We start from the raw sequence: 20453 nt of genomic DNA on the forward strand, positions 1-20453 counted from the left end.
TTCATTGGACACAAAAAGAGAACAAAAATTCCTTTTTTACCCCTAATATTATTCATGGTAATTATTGTGAACAATAGAACATTATATAATGACATTATAAATGGCTGAATGTAATTTTAATTTTAGCATGGTTTTTTTTTTTTATTTTTTTTTTTTATCATTCTGAAATTAATCAAATGCTTTTTAACTTGGTAAGTTTCAATTGAATCTGATTTGGAGTTGAATTTGAACTGGAACTAGTGCTGAAATTCAAAGGAATTGGAATTCAAATAATTTAAAGTGAAAAATAAATATAAACAGAGATACAGTCCTTACTAATAGTGATATTAAATGCATTTAAGGCTTTATATTAAGAAATGTGCATTGTGCACTAAAGAAGTACTCCAAATAAAGTTTAATTATAATTAAATCAGTAAGTCTCAAGCGATATGTCAGTAATATATGTTAATGGATTTGTAGTATACTTAGTATGAAATCAATTTATTTTAAAAACATTTTGGTATAGGTTTATTTCACTAGGGCCAATAACTGTCATTTTAACAAGAAAAATGAACATTTGACAAGGATTGAAGGATTATAGTTTTTACAGACAGACAGCTTTATGGATAATGGTGATTATGATGATTGAATGCCATTACCTAACGATTTCTTAGAATTGCAATTCAGTAAATTACACTTCCTGTCATTACTCTAAATTCCTAACTGTTTGTGTGTGTGTGTGTGTGTGTGTGTGTGTGTGTGTGTGTGTGTGTGTGTGTGTGTGTGTGTGTGTGTGTGTGTGTGTGTGTGTGTGCGTGCGTGCGTGCGTGCGTGCGTGCGTGCGTGCGTGCGTGCGTGCGTGCGTGCGTGCGTGCGTGCGTGCGTGCGTGCGTGCGTGCGTGCGTGCGTGCGTGCGTGCGTGCCTGCCTTAAACTGGGCGGGTACAAAACACTTTACATGTATGACTTCAATGATAGCTACAGCAGAGGACTGATTAAAATTATTCCAAAATATTGTATGGCTTTATAATACTTGAAGTGTAGCGCAAGAGTCTTCTTAACTGCTTTTAATGGTGCTTTTTTGTCATTTTCGGGGCTCTGAGTATCCTCTAAATAAAGCCTACAGAGTATAAAGGACCTCTCACACAGGGGCCACATGAGTGCAAATCATTAACATGTTTACTCGTAGGCTTCGGAAGCTGAAACTGATTACAGAGGCAGTGAAGGCGGAGCTGAGACATGGGATACGCATCATGAGAGAAGAAAAACAGGAAGTTAGGGAAAGAATATTGCAATGAGACCCAGGGTAAATTTCATTGAACTATACAATGTCCATTATCCCACAATCAATACGCTATCACTGAGTATGAGTCATCTCCCCAGCTGGATATCCATAACCCTCTCAATCTGTTACACATTCTGACTGGAGCTGCTGTGTGTCTTCAGTCAATAGTGGCACTCCTAGACTCCAAATAAAAAGCCCCTGAGTCTGGCCTATTAGATGATTTTGCTGTTTTCCGGGTCATCCAGTCAGACACCCGGTTCTGAATAGTAAAACTTGGGATTTCAAAAACAGAGTGATCAAAGATGACTAAGGGAGAAATGCAAGCAACAGACCAGTAGCACAGCAGACACAAATACAACTTTTCTTTCATTGCTTGTATAAAAAGCCTGCATGATTTGTGTCTCTTTTTATCAGTTTTATATACAAAGACAACTATAAGTAATGTTGATAAAGTATGAAAACTCTATCAAGCATCGTGACCAGCTTTATACAGCTACATTTGCTCAACCAAATGGGATTGGGCGGGACTATCTGTTTGTCTGACCAATGAGAGTCAGGGGGTTTCAGTCGGGGATCCTTTTCAAACAGTTTGACAACAAAAGCTGAACATTAATAAAGACATCTTAATGTTTTGTCCCCTCAGGACTTTCTGACAGATCTGATGATGTCTGAGGTGGATCGTTGCGGAGACAATGAGCATCTCATATTCCGTGAGAACACACTGGCCACTAAAGCTATAGAGGAGTATCTGAAACTAGTGGGACAGAAGTACCTTCAGGACGCTTTAGGTAAAAACACTGACTTTGTGTACATGTCTCTGTGAAATGTATATTTAATTGTCATTGAAATCAAAGCAGTCCGATGCTTTCCTCACAATTCCTGCAGGGATTTTAGACCATCAAATATGCTTGGGAGAATCAAGAATCAATAATTTACTGCTTTTTTTTGTGTAGTCTGTGTTTTTGAAGTTCTGTTAAATTATTTAAGATATCAAGTAGAATATGAGCACACAATCGAGTGCGAAGGGAAAGCTTTAGGCTCGGTTTCCCTCAAAAGCGCTTGTTTGATGCTGAGAAACTACTTTTAAAAGTTTAGTCTGCGAGAAAGTGTCGAAGCTTACATCAACAGCATAGTTTCAATCATTATTTGGTTTATTTTTGAGCATTACGAAATTAAAGGTGCAATAGGTGATCTGGGAAATGCTAACTTTAGCCTGCTAGCATTGAAAGCATACGATCCCACCCTCCCTGCAAATCGCCATCCAAAGCCATTCGGACCGAATGCAATGATTGAACAAACATTTTATGGTCCTACGCCTTCCACAGATGCTATATATTTATAAAAATACATTTAGACCGCTTAACATAGTGATTGCTATCACTTATTGCACCTTTAAACCAAGTCTTTGTTTGATTAATTTATCCTATTACAAAACGAGCCAATGGTTAATTTCCAATTTATTCACGTACATTATTTTAAACCATTTTAATAGTACTATTTCCTATAAATGACCTGTAACATTTAACCAGCAGCACAATACTGCAACAGGCTGCACGCTGTCTGTGCTAAATGAGGTTTTCCGCATTGTTTACTTTCTGTGTCCCAGGTGAGTTCATCAAAGCTCTGTATGAGTCAGATGAGAACTGTGAGGTGGATTCGTCTAAGTGCTCCTCCAGCGACCTGCATGAGCACCAGAGCAACCTCAAGATGTGCTGTGAGCTGGCTTTCTGCAAGATCATCAACTCTTACTGGTAATGAGATCAAATTCGCCTCTCATATCAGCGTCTGCTCACAGCTCATTATGGGAATTTTTTCTGTTGGAAACATGCTTCATTTAATGGTTTAAATGGGTAGTTCCAATATTGGATACTGATTGGTCAATATGGAGTTCTAATTATGCTAAAATAAACAACATAGTTCACCATTAAGCAGTGGTCATATTACACTTATATCATCGATATATATACAAATATATTATATAAACAAACTTTTATTTTAACATATTTGACAGCACTAATATAAATTGAATGCAATGTAAGTCACTTTGAATAATAAGCATACCAAATAGATTAATATAAATGCTGAATAAAAACATGCAAGAATTTTAAGACTTATGAAGGGTTATCGTCTGCTATCGTCGAGGCAGATCCTGAATAAGGATTAAGGAATGTTGTAATTTCTCCAAAAGGCCCATGATGCCTGGCATGGTAAGACTAATAAGAAGTGAGAGGTCTCCATCTGTCCTCGTAGAAACTGTGCTATTCCTCAATCATCACCTACGTTTCTGCAAAACCATGCTGAGAAATGAAATTAGTTCCTCTTGCAACGGCCCGGTGCATGATATTCCATCAGGGGAATGTAATTTTCCTGCCTTTGAGGATTATCTTAGACTGAATCTTGACAGGTTATGTCTAACTGTGCTACAGTTTTGTCATACCGCCATCTTTTATGTCGTGCTGTCTTAAAAAGAGCAACTTAAACAGCAGATTGTGGTGAGCTGGAGGCCACAGCAGGGGACGTCCTAACGGCGATGATGTGAAAATTGAAGGAGGGTGTAACGGTTAAAGGGGGTAGCCGTGAAAGTGTTGTGGGAGAAGATGTCGTCCCGTGTTGTTAACACTTAATTAAATGCACACAGTGACTGTGATGCAATGTGGGAATGCAGAACTGTGTGGGAGTTTTGTTGTTTTTGGGCTTGTTTGTTACTAAACAGTTACTTAGCAGTGCTAGACTCCTATAAGTCATCATTTATTCACCCTCATGTTTTTCCAAACCAGTATACTGGTATTTTTAGTCACTATGAATTGTTGAAGACTTAGCTATATGTTGGAATCACATGAGGGTGAATAATTAATGACAGAATTTACATTTTTGGGTGAACTATCCTTTTAATGTTTTTTAAACAGATTTTTTGTTTTATACTCAAATCACTTAATTGTCTTTTCACTCCAGCGTGTTTCCTCGGGAGCTCAAAGAAGTGTTTGCGTCCTGGAGGCATGAATGCAGTAGCCGAGGACGGCCAGACATCAGCGAACGCCTGATCAGTGCGTCTCTCTTCCTGCGCTTCCTGTGTCCTGCTATCATGTCCCCCTCACTCTTCAGCCTCATGCAGGAATATCCAGACGACCGCACCGCCCGCACACTCACGCTCATTGCCAAAGTGACGCAAAACCTCGCCAACTTCACCAAGTGAGTGAATTTGTGCATGGAACTCAAAGATAGAACTTTTTTCTTTTACCAAACTGGGGTTCGTGAGGGAACTGTGAGTTGATGAAAAACTAAAAAGGAATTAAATCATACACATAAAATGAATGTCATAACAAAAGCTATATCATATGACGTGATACTGAAATGACAGTGAAATTGATGTTGATCATGAGTTTTAATGCATCATACTCTGAACTATGGTTAAATCAGCATCATAATGAGCAAATATTATTCCTGTGGTTGCGATTAGTTATGTGAACACACTGATAAAGTGTTTTAAATGGTACATTTGAATCAGGAAACTCAAACTGTAGCCTACTTTTTTTGTCATAGGTTTGGCAGTAAGGAAGAGTACATGTCCTTCATGAATCAGTTCTTGGAGCATGAATGGACCAACATGCAGCGCTTTCTGCTGGAGATCTCCAACCCAGAGACCATCTCAAACACAGCAGGCTTCGAGGGTTATGTTGACCTGGGCCGTGAACTCTCCACTCTCCATTCTCTTCTGTCTGAAGCGGTCTCACAGCTCGATCAGGTGAACACCTGTGTTTGAACAAATATCATTTTTCATGGGAAGATATATATAACTGTCAGTTTTCTCACAGAAAAAGAATCTGATGAATTACAAAGAGCTCAGTTTAGTTTATCTAAAGTGAACAGATTTTCATTTAAGATAAAATAAAGACAGTACTGGCTCTAAAATCTGATTGGATGAGCCACAATCAAAGATCTGAAATGTGAAATAGCATATATACACACCTGAGGAATACACATCAGATTAAAGAGGACCTATTTTGCTTTTTTACATTTTTATCTTTCATATTTTCGTATTTTTCGTATTTTTTTTGATATTATCTTTCGTATTTTGTAATGTTGCTGTTTGAGCATGAAGGTCTGCAAAGTTACAAAGCACAAAGTCCAGTCCAAAGGGAGTTGGTTATCTGACAGCAGCGGCAATCCACCTGTCACTCAAGTGGCCACGCCCTTAATTATGCAGAATTCAAAGGTTTAATATAATTTAAACGGATGAGTTATAAAAAAATTCACCCCCTCACATTTGTAATGAAGGGCAAAATTAGCTATATAGACCAAAAACACTTTTGAAACCAGGCTGTAAAAATATTTGTTTCTGCTGTAAAGTTGGGCATTTTAACATGGGGGTGGTCTATGGGATTGACTCTCTTTTGGGGCCTGTTTCTAGCGGCCAGTCGATGAATTGCAGTTTAAGTCACTTCCGTGTTGGAAGGTTGCCGCTTGGTTGCGTTAGTAGTGTGTTAATAATGGTAAAGGGCGTGACATTTCCGAAACACGCTTGATTTGTCGGCTGCATCAATCAGAGCATGTTGCGCTTTTTGCAAAGAGGGGCTTCATTGAGACAGGAACTAGAGCGTTACTGACAGACTGGGAAAAGAGGTGCTGCAACAATGTAAAATATATGAAAAATAATGTGTTTTATTAACACCTATTCTAGCAGGCCCCAAAAACAAAATCACAACTTTGTAAAAGGGCATAATATGGCCTCTCAAATATATAGGCACTATGTTGCTAGAAACCATAAAATGGTTACAGTTGCTTCTTCAAACTGCCTGTACTAAACTTTATTTTAAGTGTTTTTTCTGTAGTGATATATTGTCTTTAACCCACCAGAGTGAGTTTAGCGCTTTGAATCCAGTCAGTCACAATTCATTCTCCATTGTATTGTAGAGTACTATCACCAAGCTGGGTCCTCTAGCGCGGATCCTGCGGGACGTGAATTCAGCCCTGACGAACCCCACCGGAGTCCCTGTGTCGTCTCCCACCGAGCGCGTGGGCTCCCCCAGTCTACCCAGCAGCAGCCTGTCTACCGGTCTGCAGAAAATGGTCATGGACAGTGAGATCACAGGGTAAGTTGAGCCTAAACTTCAATTTCAGCCTGGTTTAGATAGTAAAGCTAGTAAAATCTTTATCATTCTATTGTGGAATACGGTAAAAATGAAGGTGAAACTTTTCCACAGCAATACTCTTATAAAGCTCTACATCTTTTCTTGCTGCTTGACTGATCACTTTCAAAGGTGATTAATTGGATCTGATTATGTCTTCACATGTTTTAATAATTAGTTTTCAGGTCTATTACAGATCTACACATGCATTAATTTTCTCAATAGAAAGAGCACAGCACTAGCAATGCCAAGGTCATGGGTTCAGTTCTCTGGGAACACGAATAGGCCTACTAATAAAATGTATGAATGCACAGTCAGATGTTTTGAATAAAAGCTTCTGCCGAATGCATAAATGTACACTACCTTTCAAAAGTTTCGTAATGTAATGTAATTTATTTCTGCTATGCAAAGCTGAATTTTAAGCATCATTACTCCAGTCTTCAGTGTCTAATATGCTGATTTGGTGCTCAAGAAACATTTATTATTATTATCAGTTCAAAACAGTTAAAACATTCTTCTAAACTTTTGAACGTGTTAATGTCGAAAGTGGCAATATAATGCATGCAGTTAACTTGGCCAGACTTATCCTGATTTGCTTTGACTGGAGAGAACCAAACAAGACATAGTTTATACTTTCCATTTCTTCATGTGCAAAAATAAAACAAAATACTTCAGGGTGGTTTATACTCTTGCTTGGTAATCAAAGGCATATTTTTTTAATGTAGTCTCTGTCATGAGACTTAGTGTACTGTTATGTTTTGTCAAAGTACAGTGTTTGGACTATAATCTGTCATATTACCACACACATCAATTAGCCATGCAAATAAGCTAGACAAATAATGAGTTTGATTTGAAGTAAAGAACAGCTGTGATATTCAATTTTGTCCTGTCGCCACTTGGACAGGTTGGTGGATTTCACTCGGCTGCCCTCGCCTACCCCCGAAAACAAGGATCTGTTTTTTGTAACAAGGAATTCTGTGATTCAGCCGTCGCCCGCCCGCAGCTCCAGTTACTCGGAGGCCAACGAGCCAGATGTTCAGATCCCTAACGGCAGCAAGAGCTTGTCAATGGTGGACCTGCAGGACAGTCGTTCTCTTGAAAGCGCTCCCAACACCTCCTTCAGCGACCCCATCAATGACAGCCAGACCTCCGTCGGCCAGGGCACGGGAGTGTGGACCACCCGCACGGCTAAGGGCAACACGCCCAGCGGTCCGACCTTAAGGAGAGCAGGTCAGACCCCCACGACACCGAGCACAGAGACCGCCCCGGGAAGGTCCCAGCTGCTTGCCCCACTCTCGTTCCAGAACCCTGTGTACCAGATGGCTGCCGGATTACCCATGTCGCCCCGTGCGGTGGCCGATTCGGGATCTGAATGCCAGAGTTCCATAAGCTCCCAGAGTAACGCAGAGGAAGCAGCTACTGCGGGGTCAAAGCACCCGTTCCTGGGCCAGGCCAGCACGGGGGCCAGTGGGGGAGGGGGCAGCAGCGGGGATGAGTTCATTCGGCGTTCTGGAGAGTTCACCCGCAGACAGCTGTCCCTCACGGAGGCCCAACACCAGACCAACGTACCGCGGCAGAACAGCGCAGGGCCACAGCGCCGGATAGACCAGCCGCCTCCGGCCGTCACAAGAGGCCGCACTCCACCCAACATGCTCAATACCGCACCTTACCCCCGCCCCTCCAGTGGAAGCATGATGTCATCATCTCCTGATTGGCCGAGCAGCGGCACCAGACTGAGGCAGCAGTCGTCGTCCTCCAAAGGGGATAGTCCAGAATCCAAGCAGCGGACCCTGCACAAACAAGTGAGTTAATTGTGACAAAAGATTTTTTTCATCTTTTGATGAAATTTTCCTTTCTTTTGGGTAAAAAGTTTGTCATGTCATTATGTCATATAATTGAATTATATTATTTGAATATGTACAGGTCATGTACATGTACATCAAAATCTATTTTGAATTTTTTTTTTCTTAAAGTATAATAAATAAAAAAACAAGAAGATACCATTGCCATGAATTAATAATGTGTTCCCTCAATTTAGTGGCCTCGATTTAACTAAAACAAGCAAACTAATTAATAAATTGTGGCCATGAATGAATAGATCTTAGGAAACACATTTGGTCTTTGCCACAATGTATATTTTTTTCCACATATCATGTGTGAGGCTCCATATGCTATCACAAATGTTGTTTTTATTTAAGGCAAATAAACTTGATTTTTCTCTGGACAATAAACTTTTCATAAAAAATACAATGAAATATTTTGAAATACAATTTCAAAAAAATACAATGGACTTACATTGAAGATCCGAGTCATATCTGGAGATCAAAATATCACAGAGAATTGATTGGCCAGTAAGCAACCCAACAGAAAACCCCATCAACCACATAGCAGCATGCTAACAACTAGCATTGTGGCAACAAGTTTTGCAGGGCTAGCGCCACTCATGTTTTGTTTTTTTCAGAAGTGTTATAAACCTAATCGTATTGATTGTTGCTTCAATCAAGAAAAGATATTATACTTCTCATAGTTCCAAGTTTTCAAGACATAGTATTTTAAAACCGATCACATCCCTGGCTGTCTCTTTATGTTGCAACATTCCCATAGCTAATATAGATACCACTAAATTAGCTACCACTCGGCTGATATCCTTAAAACAACTTGGCACTCAGATCTCTCGGGGGGATAATGAGCCTTTTGGTGCAACGCTAGAATCAAACGAGGCTCTTAGGTTGAGATGAACGCTGTCAGAGGCGAAAGGAACGGAGCAGACAAGCAGAATTAATTGCTAGAGCGCAGGCGCTGTGCTAGTGATTAAATGACTGCTCGCATTGTCCAAACTGTTCCTTTGATGTCTGCTGAATGACTCTTCATTAAAAAATGATCAAATGTTTTTTCTAGCGAGCACGAGTGCTGTTGTCACCTTGAAAAGTTTTGAGGCTCTTGTTTGTGTGCATGATTCTGTGGATGAGTGAAAACTAACAAATTTGATAGCAACTTTCTCATTTGGATGTTAGCATGGCTATATTGTGATACAATCGTGTGTGTGTGTGTGTGTGTGTGCGTGTGTGTGTGTGTGTGTGTGTGTGTGTGTGTTTGTTCAAATGAACTTTTATTAGGCTCCATCCCCTGTGAATCCCAATGCGCTGGACCGCACTGCTGCATGGCTGCTGAATATGAATGTGCAATATTTGGAGCAGGAGGGAATTGACCCAGATTCGAAACACCGGGAGGACTTTCCAAACAAGGAGGATCTCACACCAACTGAAAAGGTAATAATGAGACCTTATTCTGCGGTGCAGCAGCAGAAAAACAGCAGAAATCCAGCAGGCTCACTGTTTGTGAGTTCAAGACTGCCTTCCCATGGGCACACAGACAGGAAGTGCTATAAGTGCTATAAGTGCTATAAGAGGTGATCATCTCTCATAAAATATGTTAGCTTCTTTCACTATTTATCCTCACTGGAACATGATGGACTTTCTGTGACGTCACGACATGTTTATGAATATTATTTAGGCCATGCTGACATTGCTATAACCTTCCTGGAATGACCAATCATCTAAACCTAATTAATATTCATTAGCTAAGCATTTGTTTGTTTTTTGTTGTTGTTGAATGAAATGAATACTTTTATTCAGCAAGGAAACATTAAGTCGGTCAAAAGCAGCACAACTGTTTTCAACATTGATAATAATAAGAAATCTTTCTTGAGCAGCAAATCCGCATATTAGAATGATTTCTGAAGGATCATGTGACACTGAAGAGTAGAGTTATGGTGCTAAAAAATCTGATTTGCCATTACAGGAATAAATTATATTTTAAAATATATTAAATATAAAATATTTATTTTAAATTGTAGTAATATTTCACTGTTTTACTGTATTTTTGATCAAATAAATGCAGCCTTGTTGAGCATAAGAGACGTCTTTCCAAAACATTAAAAAGTCTTATCTACCCCAAACATTCGAACTGTAGTGCAAATTGCTAATTTAAATATTTTAAACCAGTTTCACTCTCTAAACTAAAGAAAAACAGAACCATCCAAAGTTTTTATTCCCCCAAGAACCAAGACGTGAGGATATTTTAAGCTCAGATCTAGTTGCTTAGTCACGGCATCTTGTCTTAAACTGATGTCAAGACGGTGGATGTCAAACTGCAGACAGGTTGATGTTGTTCGATGAGTAGAAGTGCAATTCTAAAGCACTTCAGATAAAGTTGCTTCTTGATCTCTCTAGTGTTGTGATTTAGGCAAACAGGCTCAAATCACTACACTGCAAAAGCGGAGAAGCACAAGCCCGTCTCTTTCCCCTGCTCTTTAATGAATAATGAACCCGGCGGAGTGCATAGAGCGTGCACACCCACATACTCAACCCTCTCCCTCAGCAAAACCCCACTGCATCTGTGCTGTTTGAAGCTGTTAATGTAAGTGATGCCGTGAAGATTGGTTGAATCCTCTAAAGGGAACTGCGCTTATTGCACAATAACGTTTTAGTCGAGATGCAAAACAAGAAGATGAAAAAACGCACCAAAAACCAGGCTTATTATTTCATGTCTTTGCATATTTATAAAGCAGTCAGTTTCTGTATCTATAAGTCCTTGACCAAGCAGAATCTCAAGATGCAGACTATCGGCAGTGAATTTTAAAAAACGTTCTCCTTAGAACAACTGCATAAAACATTTCATACAACACTTTCTTAGTTTCTGAATAGCCTGAAGCAAAAACACAGCAAAATTATTTTCCTAACCAGTTTTTCTGAAATCTTTTTTAAAATATGTAAACAAGATAAATTTACTTGAAAAGTAAAATTGTGTAAGATAATAAGACTTTTTTTAATGCAAGTTTCTTTCTGCCTTTGAGTGAAAATTCTGACTTTTCTAGTAAATGTGACTTTATACTGTATGTAATGACTTTATTTCGTTACCAGTTTTATTTATGAGGTTTTTTTACTTTTTTATTTTTTGTTACTTTTTCCCCATCAGATTCATCAAACATCAGTTACCCCATTGGAAAATAGTATTTTCAAGAGTAAATGAAACATTTTTTGTAAGGTTTATACTATATACAAGAAAAAAAATATTTCTCAGTGGAGTTAGAAAAATAACCGTATTTCAACCTACAGTAAATTCTCAGAAAAAAAGTATTTTTGTAAGTTGTTTTTATACATAGCAACTTTGATGATTTCTAAGTATAGCTGTTATCATGTCATGCATTCCCTGCAAATTAAACCCATGACCTTGGCTTTTTTAGCACCATGCTTTACATTTTGAAGTACAGGTTTGCCCCAAAACACATGAAAAATTCATCTTTGAATCATTCAGTAGCACCAACTAGGTATATTTCATACAGCTTTGCTGGATTTCCCAGGCTTAGCAGACAGATATAAGATGATTAGCAGGGCTGTATTCGTGTAATATGCATTTCAAACCACAGCTGTGCACATCTGAGAACTCCCTCTTTACACAGCTTTTGTTGTTCTATAATCCTGCTATTAGAGTTCTTCAATCGCTCTTTCCTTCCTCAGTATCAGCAGGAGATAGCTGTCCTGCAGGAGAAACTGCGTATTTCTGCTAAGAAGCTGGAAGAGTATGAATCTCGCATGAAAAGCCAGGACGACCAAACCCAGAAGATGCTCCTGGAGTACCAGGCCCGGCTGGAGGACACAGAGGAGCGATTACGCAAGCAGCAAGATGACAAAGAGCTCCAGATGAAAAGCATCATCACCAGGTGAAGATCTGCTTTAGAAGCAGGAGAGTTTAGATGTGGGGTGGTGTGGTCTTGTGATTAAAGATCCAGTCTAGAAACTAAAACTTTGTAGTTTCAGACCTCATAAAAGATGATACATTAGATGTTATTAGGGTCCAAAATTAACTGTTTGAAACTTAAGGTATCCTAGATAAACTTCTGATGGTAAATTAGGTATTTTGTGCTCAGTAACTACAGACCAAATTTCTAATCTTCCATTTCTTGGTGAAATAATTGAAAAAATAGTGTCCATACAGCTCAATAACTACAGTATCTCAACGCCAATAAACTTAATGAGACATTTTAGTGTGGCTTCTGGGCAAACAACCATACAGAAACTGCCTTGCTTAAGGTTTTAAACGAACTGCAAGTTATTTAGAACTATTATATTTAAGTGCTGCTTTTCTTACACTGTTGATCATGAGATTCTACCCGACAGACTACATAACTGGGACGGTCTATCAGGTCCTGTCTTAGATCCTACTTAAGCTGCAGGGATAACTATGTTACACTGGGTACCTACACCTCCAGGTGTTACGTCATATCTTATGGTGTTCCTCAAGGCTCAGTTTTGGGTCCTCTATTATTTAACCTTTACATGCTTCCTTAAGCTGGTGTAATTAATCAGTACAATATTTCCTTTCACCAGTATGCAGATGGTATGCAACTCTATCTTTCACTTGCACCAGATGCCTACAATTAAATTTTCTTATTTACTTACTTTGAGGTATTTTAAGTATTATGCTACAGTTCAGTTAAGCACTCAAGTAGCATCTGTAGCTTAAAGATGTATGTGGCAATTTTATGTTTTAGGTTGATGTCAGTTGAAGACGAGCTGAAGAAAGATCACGCCGACATGCAGGCCATCGTAGACTCCAAACAGAAAATCATCGAAGCCCAGGTGAACCTAACATCAAAAACCTGTGTTATGTCTTTATTCATTGTAAAGACAAGTCAAGGTTTATTATAATCAAAAATTTGCCATGTCTTTCGACTGGTGCTTTTGAATCCAGAAGCTTAATTTAAGTGAAAAATATTTGGGTTGACAAACTATACTCCATCTAAAACAGCATTTTCTCATTTTGGTTTAATGAGTTTTATGGAATATATTAAGGAATACTAAAATTCATTGATAGGGCAACTGGGCTATTTAAGTGAACTACTAAAATGACTTAAAATATACACTTTCCCTATACTGTCGTTCAAAAGTTTTCGGTCAGTAATATAAAAAAATATATTTTTTCTTTATTTTAGCAAGGATGCATTAATTGATCAAAAGTGACAGTAAAGAATTCTTTTGAACTTTCTGTTCATCAAAGAATCCTGTAAACAATGAATCATGGTTTCCACAATATTAAGCGCGCACAACTGTTTTCAACATTGATAATAAGAAATGTTTCTTGAGCAGCAAATCAGCATATTAGAATGATCTCTGAAGGATCGTGTGACACTGGAGACTGGAGTAATGATGCTGAAAATTCAGCTTCGCCATCTCAACAATTAATTACATTTTTAAATTCATTAAAATAGAGAAGAGTTATTTTGAATTGTAATAATATTTTGACTGTATTTTACTTAAATAAATGTAGCCTTGGTGAGTCCAAAAGTCTTCCATTAAAAATAAAAAAAATGACAAAATGATTAAAGACATATTTAAGATTCTGCACTATTTCTATGTCACTAATCAAATAAACAGATTTGCTTCCATTAAAGCACAAGATGCTTTTTGGATCATTCTCAAATCAGGCTGTAGAACATGATCATCAGTACGTATCAGCTTGAGTGCTGCTGTCATTAAAGCAACTGGGGTGCATACTAAATACTAAGAAATCAATGTTAAATTTTCACTCAAGTTATTATGCTGATAATATAATGTAATGAATCATTTTCTATTAAATAAAAAAAAAAAGAAGCATTTTCACTAATGGTTTTGGTTATCAATTGTCAGCTACCCATTTGCAGGGTCATAGCGCCCTCTTGTGTTCTGTTTAGATTTCAACATGATGTGATGAGTTGGTCTCTGAGGTTTAATAGTGTTAATGTAGTTGAAAGTTTAATGATAAACGCCCATGTCCTCCGGGGACAATCAGCGTCTCTCGTAAACATTTTGATGAGCATAAAAACCACCGACTGTGGATTCACTTTAGCACTCATCAAAATCATTAAAGACTTTGTTTACATCATAGATTTATTTTATAAAGGCGAGGAGAGATTACTGCTGTCGCCGCACGAATTTTAATTTCAACTCTATGAATTAATTTAATGAGTTTTAGACGGTGTAATTAGTCTGCAATGTTTCAGACCAAAGAGTGCCAGTCACCTTGTGTCCGTTTGCGGAGCATAAAGACTTTAATTAAACATTAAATATCATGCACTGTTAATCACCTTCTTCTATCTGACCTCCATCAATGGTCACTCCCCACAGGAGAAGAGAATCGCATCCCTGGACGCCGCGAACGCCCGGCTAATGAGCGCTCTGTCTCAGCTGAAGGATCGGTACAGCATGCAAACGAGGAACGGCATCTCTCCCACCAACCCTACGAAGCTGCAGATCACGGAAAACGGAGAATTCCGGAACAGCAGCAACTGCTAGCGTGGATACAAACACACACGGGCCTACGCGCCTAGTGATGGACAAGGGCTATGGGTAACTCGCGGAAACAATACGGAAAAACGGCACTCCAGCAGGTTAAAATTTACTTCACAAAGTCCTGAGTACTGGGTCGGAATAACTCCTTTGGGAACCAATCGGATAAGAAGTTGCACAATGTCACACAGTTGTTTCACTCAGTATATAAAGACTAATAGATTATTAGCCACGCAAAGATGTCTAATGGAATATTCCCATGATGCTTCATTTATAGCCTTTGTCACAAGAGCCACCCGGTCACAGAAGTTAGCCGTGACCTAATTCTGTATCATCTCTAGATTTGAACTGTGCATATACGCATTTTGATTGGACTTAGCATGATAATAATGATCATAAGTATGTAATTATTTGTCAAAACATTATTTTCTGCTTTGTTTTTTTTTGAGACATATGTACATTTCATGTAAACATCATTTTCTTAACATTTTTGTTGCTTGCATCACTCCAGGGCAGCAGTAGCACAAAATACTCGCTTTTTTTTTGTACGGTTAAAGAGAAACATCTCATTTTGTTGCATACTTTTTTTCTATGCGCATAACATATGGAGGCGACGCGCCTCATTAATGTATATAGTTTTTTATGGGCTTTTCAGAGAAAAGAGGGGTTTTTTTCGTACAGTGTGTTTTTCCCGTGCTGAGGTCTGCTGTACTTTATTTCGAAAAAAGTACAAACTATGTATACTCCGATTGTACACTGAGGTGCTGCTTCTAGACAGAGCAATGACAACGACACACTTTAACCCTCAAACCGTATTCACTTTATAGCCCTTAATCCTGTAATTGTGGACAAATGTGGGCACAGAGGACTCAGGTGTGATCCTATTTTTTATTTATTATAAATGTTATATCACTGTCTTTGATAAAATTTTGTCTATCCATTTATGGTGGGTTTTTTTTATTTTGGGGGTATTTTTGAATTTATTTACTTCAAAAAGTACCATATTTTCTATGTAAATTATGCTTATTTTTATGTTTTATTTTTTATATTTTTTTAACTACATTAAAATATCATTCCAATAAGTTCTTAGAGCTAAAACCTAAAGATGAAGTGACTTTGCTGTCACCTGGTGTCTTATTTTGGTATTAAATTAACAAAAAAACAATAATATCAATAGCCACTAGATGGCTATAGTACTTAATGGCTGCATATATAGGCTGAACTCTATGAACCACTGTATAAAATTAATTTGACCTCTTAAGTTTTTGACTATCACAAGTTAAAATTGTAATTAAAAAATATATATATATCTGTTTTAGGTGAGACTATACAAAGATGCCAAAATATGCTTAGATAAATATGACCATGCTATAAGGAAAAGACAAAGTAGTAGATCATTTATCATTTATTTCAAACACAAAACATCAAATTTAAATAACTAATTAGTACCAAACAGGTAAGAACATGCATAAAATAACTAAATAAGTGATAAGAACAAACAATAATAGTTATTACAGTGAACTGAGAAAATAACTGCCACTGCAGGTTTAGGTAGCATATGCTACATACACGTTTTGTTTGGAAGTATCAACAAACCTTGCAGTAGCAGTTTGATCTGACTCTGAAGGTGTCAGGTGCCAGGTGGTTGATTGGATCATAACAAAAAACATGGTCAGACATTGGCTCATTCAATTCAGTTTTTATTTGAAAAAAAAAAAAAAGCCCAGCTCTGTCATAGGCTCATTGAATGCATTGTGTTTGTGTGTGTGTGTGTGTGTGTGTGAGAGAGAGAGAGAGAGAGAGAGAGGGTGATGAGCCAGGTGGATGATTGGATCATACCAAAAAACATGGTCAGACATTGGCTCATTCAATTCAGTTTTTATTTAAAAAAAAAAAAAAAAAAAAGCCCAGCTCTGTCATAGGCTCATTGAATGCATTGTTTGTGTGTGTGTGTGTGTGTGTGTGTGTGTGTGTGTGTGTGTGTGTGTGTGTGTGTGTGTGTGTGAGAGAGAGAGAGAGAGAGAGAGGGTGATGAGCCAGGTGGATGATTGGATCATACCAAAAAACATGGTCAGACATTGGCTCATTCAATTATTTGTTTTTGTATGTGTGAGTTTATATATATATATATATATATATAATAGCCCAGCTCTGTCATAGGCTCATTGAATGCATTGTTTGTGTGTGTGTGTGTATGAGTGAGTTTTTGCCATGATGAGAATGTTGTACAGGATCAGCCCTTCATTTGTGTGTATGTTAGATATGCATTGTATTGGATCTATTGATTTATTTTTACAAAAAAACAAGAAGAATGCTCTAAATTACAGTTTTTCCCATTCATTTCTATGGGTGCCCATTTTTGACCCAAATACAAAATTAAGGAGGGGTTTTTTTCACCCACTTAACATTGTAGAATTGAGTCAAAAAAAAATTCTGTGTGTTCAGGAGGCAAACTTAGGAAAAGTAGCCAAGTCTTGTACCACTCAGATCAAGGGAAGTATTTTTTAAAAATAAATCAAAATTATTTTGCCCACATTTGTCCAGAATACGGTTTTAGGGTTAACCCCTCTACAATCACAACCAACGCTGTGGATAGAAATGTCCTCATACTGCTTGCCGTTCGCGTGGCCAGTATTAGACTCCGTATCCAACATCATACCTACAGTACAATCAGTGTCTGCCCCCCTACGATGTCTTTCCTTCCACTCTATGCACTTTCTATAGCATTAGAATGGACCCTTTAACCAAAACCTGCTTCTGTGGACTTGTTATAAAGGCTATTCAGAGCAGCAAGTACAAAGGCATATAGCATTCAGCACTTCTACTGGATGACAGAGGTTTGAGATGATGTGTGACGGGTACGTGGCTGTTTTTTGTACTTTACTTTTGTAATGTTTCCTGCTCTTCAAATGCAGTTTGCATCAAACAAGCTGGGAGTCGGTGCAGCACGGCAATAGCTGCGTCAACCCCGCAGACCCTGAAAGTTTGCTCCGGTATCAGACGAGCCTGTTTTAGCTTCACTGAACTTTATTCAAATCAGCTTCACGGAGTGGAGTTTTAAGACTGTCTGTGTTTCTTTATGTATAAATATTCACATCAGTTTGTTTGGGACAATAATTTTGGAAAAACTGCAAGGGCAAACCACTTTATGTATAAATCTCATATCAAACATCTCCATTTTTTTGAATTCTCTATTATCACTAAAAAAAATTTTATTTATCACACAGGCTTGAGAGAAAGTATGCTCTGTTTAATTGTTGTTTGGAATTGATTTTTAATTTATATTTTAAATTATGTTTAGCTAATTTATTTATTCAACTGTATTTGTTGTTACAACCCCAAAATGAAGAGTACGTTAAAAAAAAAAAAAAAAAAGCTACAGTATGTTAAAGTCGACATGAAATGGAAGTCGCGATAATATTTTCTTTCCTATTGTGACGTATATCCGAGTGAAACAGCTTCTCGAATGAGAAAAAATGTAGGGTGGGACTTGATTTTGATCAACGGAATTGATTGGATCGATTGCTAATTGCTGTGATGTCATGTGAGTGACAGGTTTTCCCGCCCTCACACCAGTAAACACATCATCAGAGAAGAGAAGTGGACCGAAATCACATAGCTACTCTCTTGAGTAGGTCATTATTTTTTAAATGAGTAATTACTGCTAAAAAAGTACGTTCTAGTATGAATGTGTGTAGTATGAATACAGTACGTCCAGATTATACACACATTCATACTATGTAGAACGTACTTTTTTATATATACGCCATGTTGCCCTTATCATGTGACCGAGCAGCGTCAGTTAAGTCGCGTCACCGCCATTCACAAATCCTCTCCCATGGCCTTATGGGATAGTAAAGTGTCCACTGTATGCACAATTCAGAATCTCGCCGGAAGTAGTAGGTCATCCAGGTACTTTTTGCCTACTCTTTTATGACTACTGTGAATTCGGACATACTGCTTTTGTTGCATATTGTTTTTTGCCCACTATATAGTAGGGAAGTATGCGATTTCGGACGGGAAGTTATTTTGATTAAAGAATACGAGGGCACATGATTTAAAAAAAATAATAATAATGTGCACGGATAAATCATTATCTATTCTTTAATAAATACCGCAATATTCCAGAAACAAATAACTATTTTGATTTCATGTCAACTTTAAATTTCTTTCAAGTTGAAGTGTGTAATCTTTTGAATGTTAAAATAATCAACCAATGGCGTGAGGTTGGGGGCGGGACTGTCTGTTTATTCGACCAGTGGGGTTCGAGAAACCTGTTTTAAAACATTCATTATTTTTGCAGTTGCTGTCCTGAATGAGTTGAGGTGAAGATGAGGTGGCATTTACCGTTGTTTGGCAAATTTTTGAGGGTGAAATCCGATCATTACAATAGGAATATATGCGGTCAGGAATTTTTCCTCACGCAGGATTCGAAACGGTTCAGGTTGATCATGCGAATTTCGCTAATGTGACCACACCTTTATAGTAACTTAGTTAATTACAAAAAAATTTAAAACAAGCTAATTAAACATGTCACATGAACTTTTGAAGGCTAGTACAGCACATTTAAAAATCTCTAAAGAAAATGTTTTTTCATCCCTTAATACGTTGTGAAAGTCAAAGGGCTGCTGTTTAGTCACTTGGTTTAAAGGAAGACAACCTTTAACTTTTTCCTGTTTGGCATGATTATATATAAAAACAAAGAGAAGAAAAAATCTCCACATTATTTTCTGCTTTACCTCTACATCTTTTGTATGTATGTTTCAGAGCTACGATGACCGTTTTGCCACATGTACATACATGAACAGAAGACACACCAATATATGAGAAGTCATTTGTGTTAAAGAAAAGTTCTGTGCAATTCATGTACAATTGCCTCTAGAATTATTAAAGTTTTATTTAGCTATTTCAAGGTTCTGACTTTATTTGTTAGTTTACTGTACAGTCCAAGAAAAATAATGTTGTTGAGAAAAAGATATATTGTTTCACCTGTGTAAAGTTAAGTAAATGCTATGGACAGAATGTATATATCCATGTAGAATGCCATTGTCAAGATGGGTGCACTTCAATGAGTGCCATTCAAAATAAAAGCTAAATATTTGTCCATGAGTGTTATCGCTAAGGTCTTTCTTAAAGAAATAAGCATTTGATTTGTTTCATTGTTCCACTAATTTGTTTGGTATTCCTAGAGAACTATACATATATATATATATATATATATATATATATATATATATATATATATATATATATATATACATACATACATACATACATACATACATACATACATACATACATACATACATACATACATACATACATACACACACACACACACACGTATATAACAGCACTAGTAGAAATTTTTGCTGTTGATTTATGTATACATTTTTTTTAATGAAAAGAAAATACAAAAATTAAATACAGTGACGTCAAACCCACTTCACACTGTAGACAGGAAAAAGTAGTTAATTTCACAGTTCATGGGCTATCAAAAAACTGTGCAATAGTAAAACTTACTAATATAATGAATAAAATGTCATGTTTGTGATGTGTATGTATATACTGTGTGTGTGTGTGTGTGTGTGTGTGTGTATATGTATATATAGATATAGACTATATCTATATATACATACACTCACCTAAAGGATTATTAGGAACACCTGTTCAATTTCTCATTAATGCAATTATCTAATCAACCAATCACATGGCAGTTGCTTCAATGCATTTAGGG

The 20453-nt window shown here is 37.5% G+C and overlaps 1 protein-coding gene across 9 annotated transcripts in view; it reads left to right on the forward strand.

Moving 5' to 3' along the window:
• The window catches only part of dab2ipa (DAB2 interacting protein a), a 110630-nt gene extending 90810 nt beyond the window's left edge, over positions 1–19820 (forward strand). For all 9 annotated transcript variants that reach the window (XM_084138518.1, XM_084138517.1, XM_084138519.1 and 6 more), the window contains 10 exons: positions 1907–2051; positions 2870–3014; positions 4216–4452; positions 4804–5005; positions 6175–6353; positions 7294–8191; positions 9506–9658; positions 11909–12111; positions 12943–13030; positions 14555–19820. In XM_084138518.1, coding sequence (XP_083994644.1) covers positions 1907–2051; positions 2870–3014; positions 4216–4452; positions 4804–5005; positions 6175–6353; positions 7294–8191; positions 9506–9658; positions 11909–12111; positions 12943–13030; positions 14555–14722 — 2418 coding nt within the window. In that variant the 3' untranslated portion in view covers positions 14723–19820. The remainder of the gene's footprint in view (positions 1–1906; positions 2052–2869; positions 3015–4215; positions 4453–4803; positions 5006–6174; positions 6354–7293; positions 8192–9505; positions 9659–11908; positions 12112–12942; positions 13031–14554) is intronic.
• The last annotated feature ends 633 nt before the right edge of the window (positions 19821–20453 follow it).

The sequence above is a fragment of the Abramis brama genome, assembly GCF_963993115.1.
Source record: "Abramis brama genome assembly, chromosome: 16".
In the NCBI taxonomy this organism is placed as follows: domain Eukaryota; kingdom Metazoa; phylum Chordata; class Actinopteri; order Cypriniformes; family Leuciscidae; genus Abramis; species Abramis brama.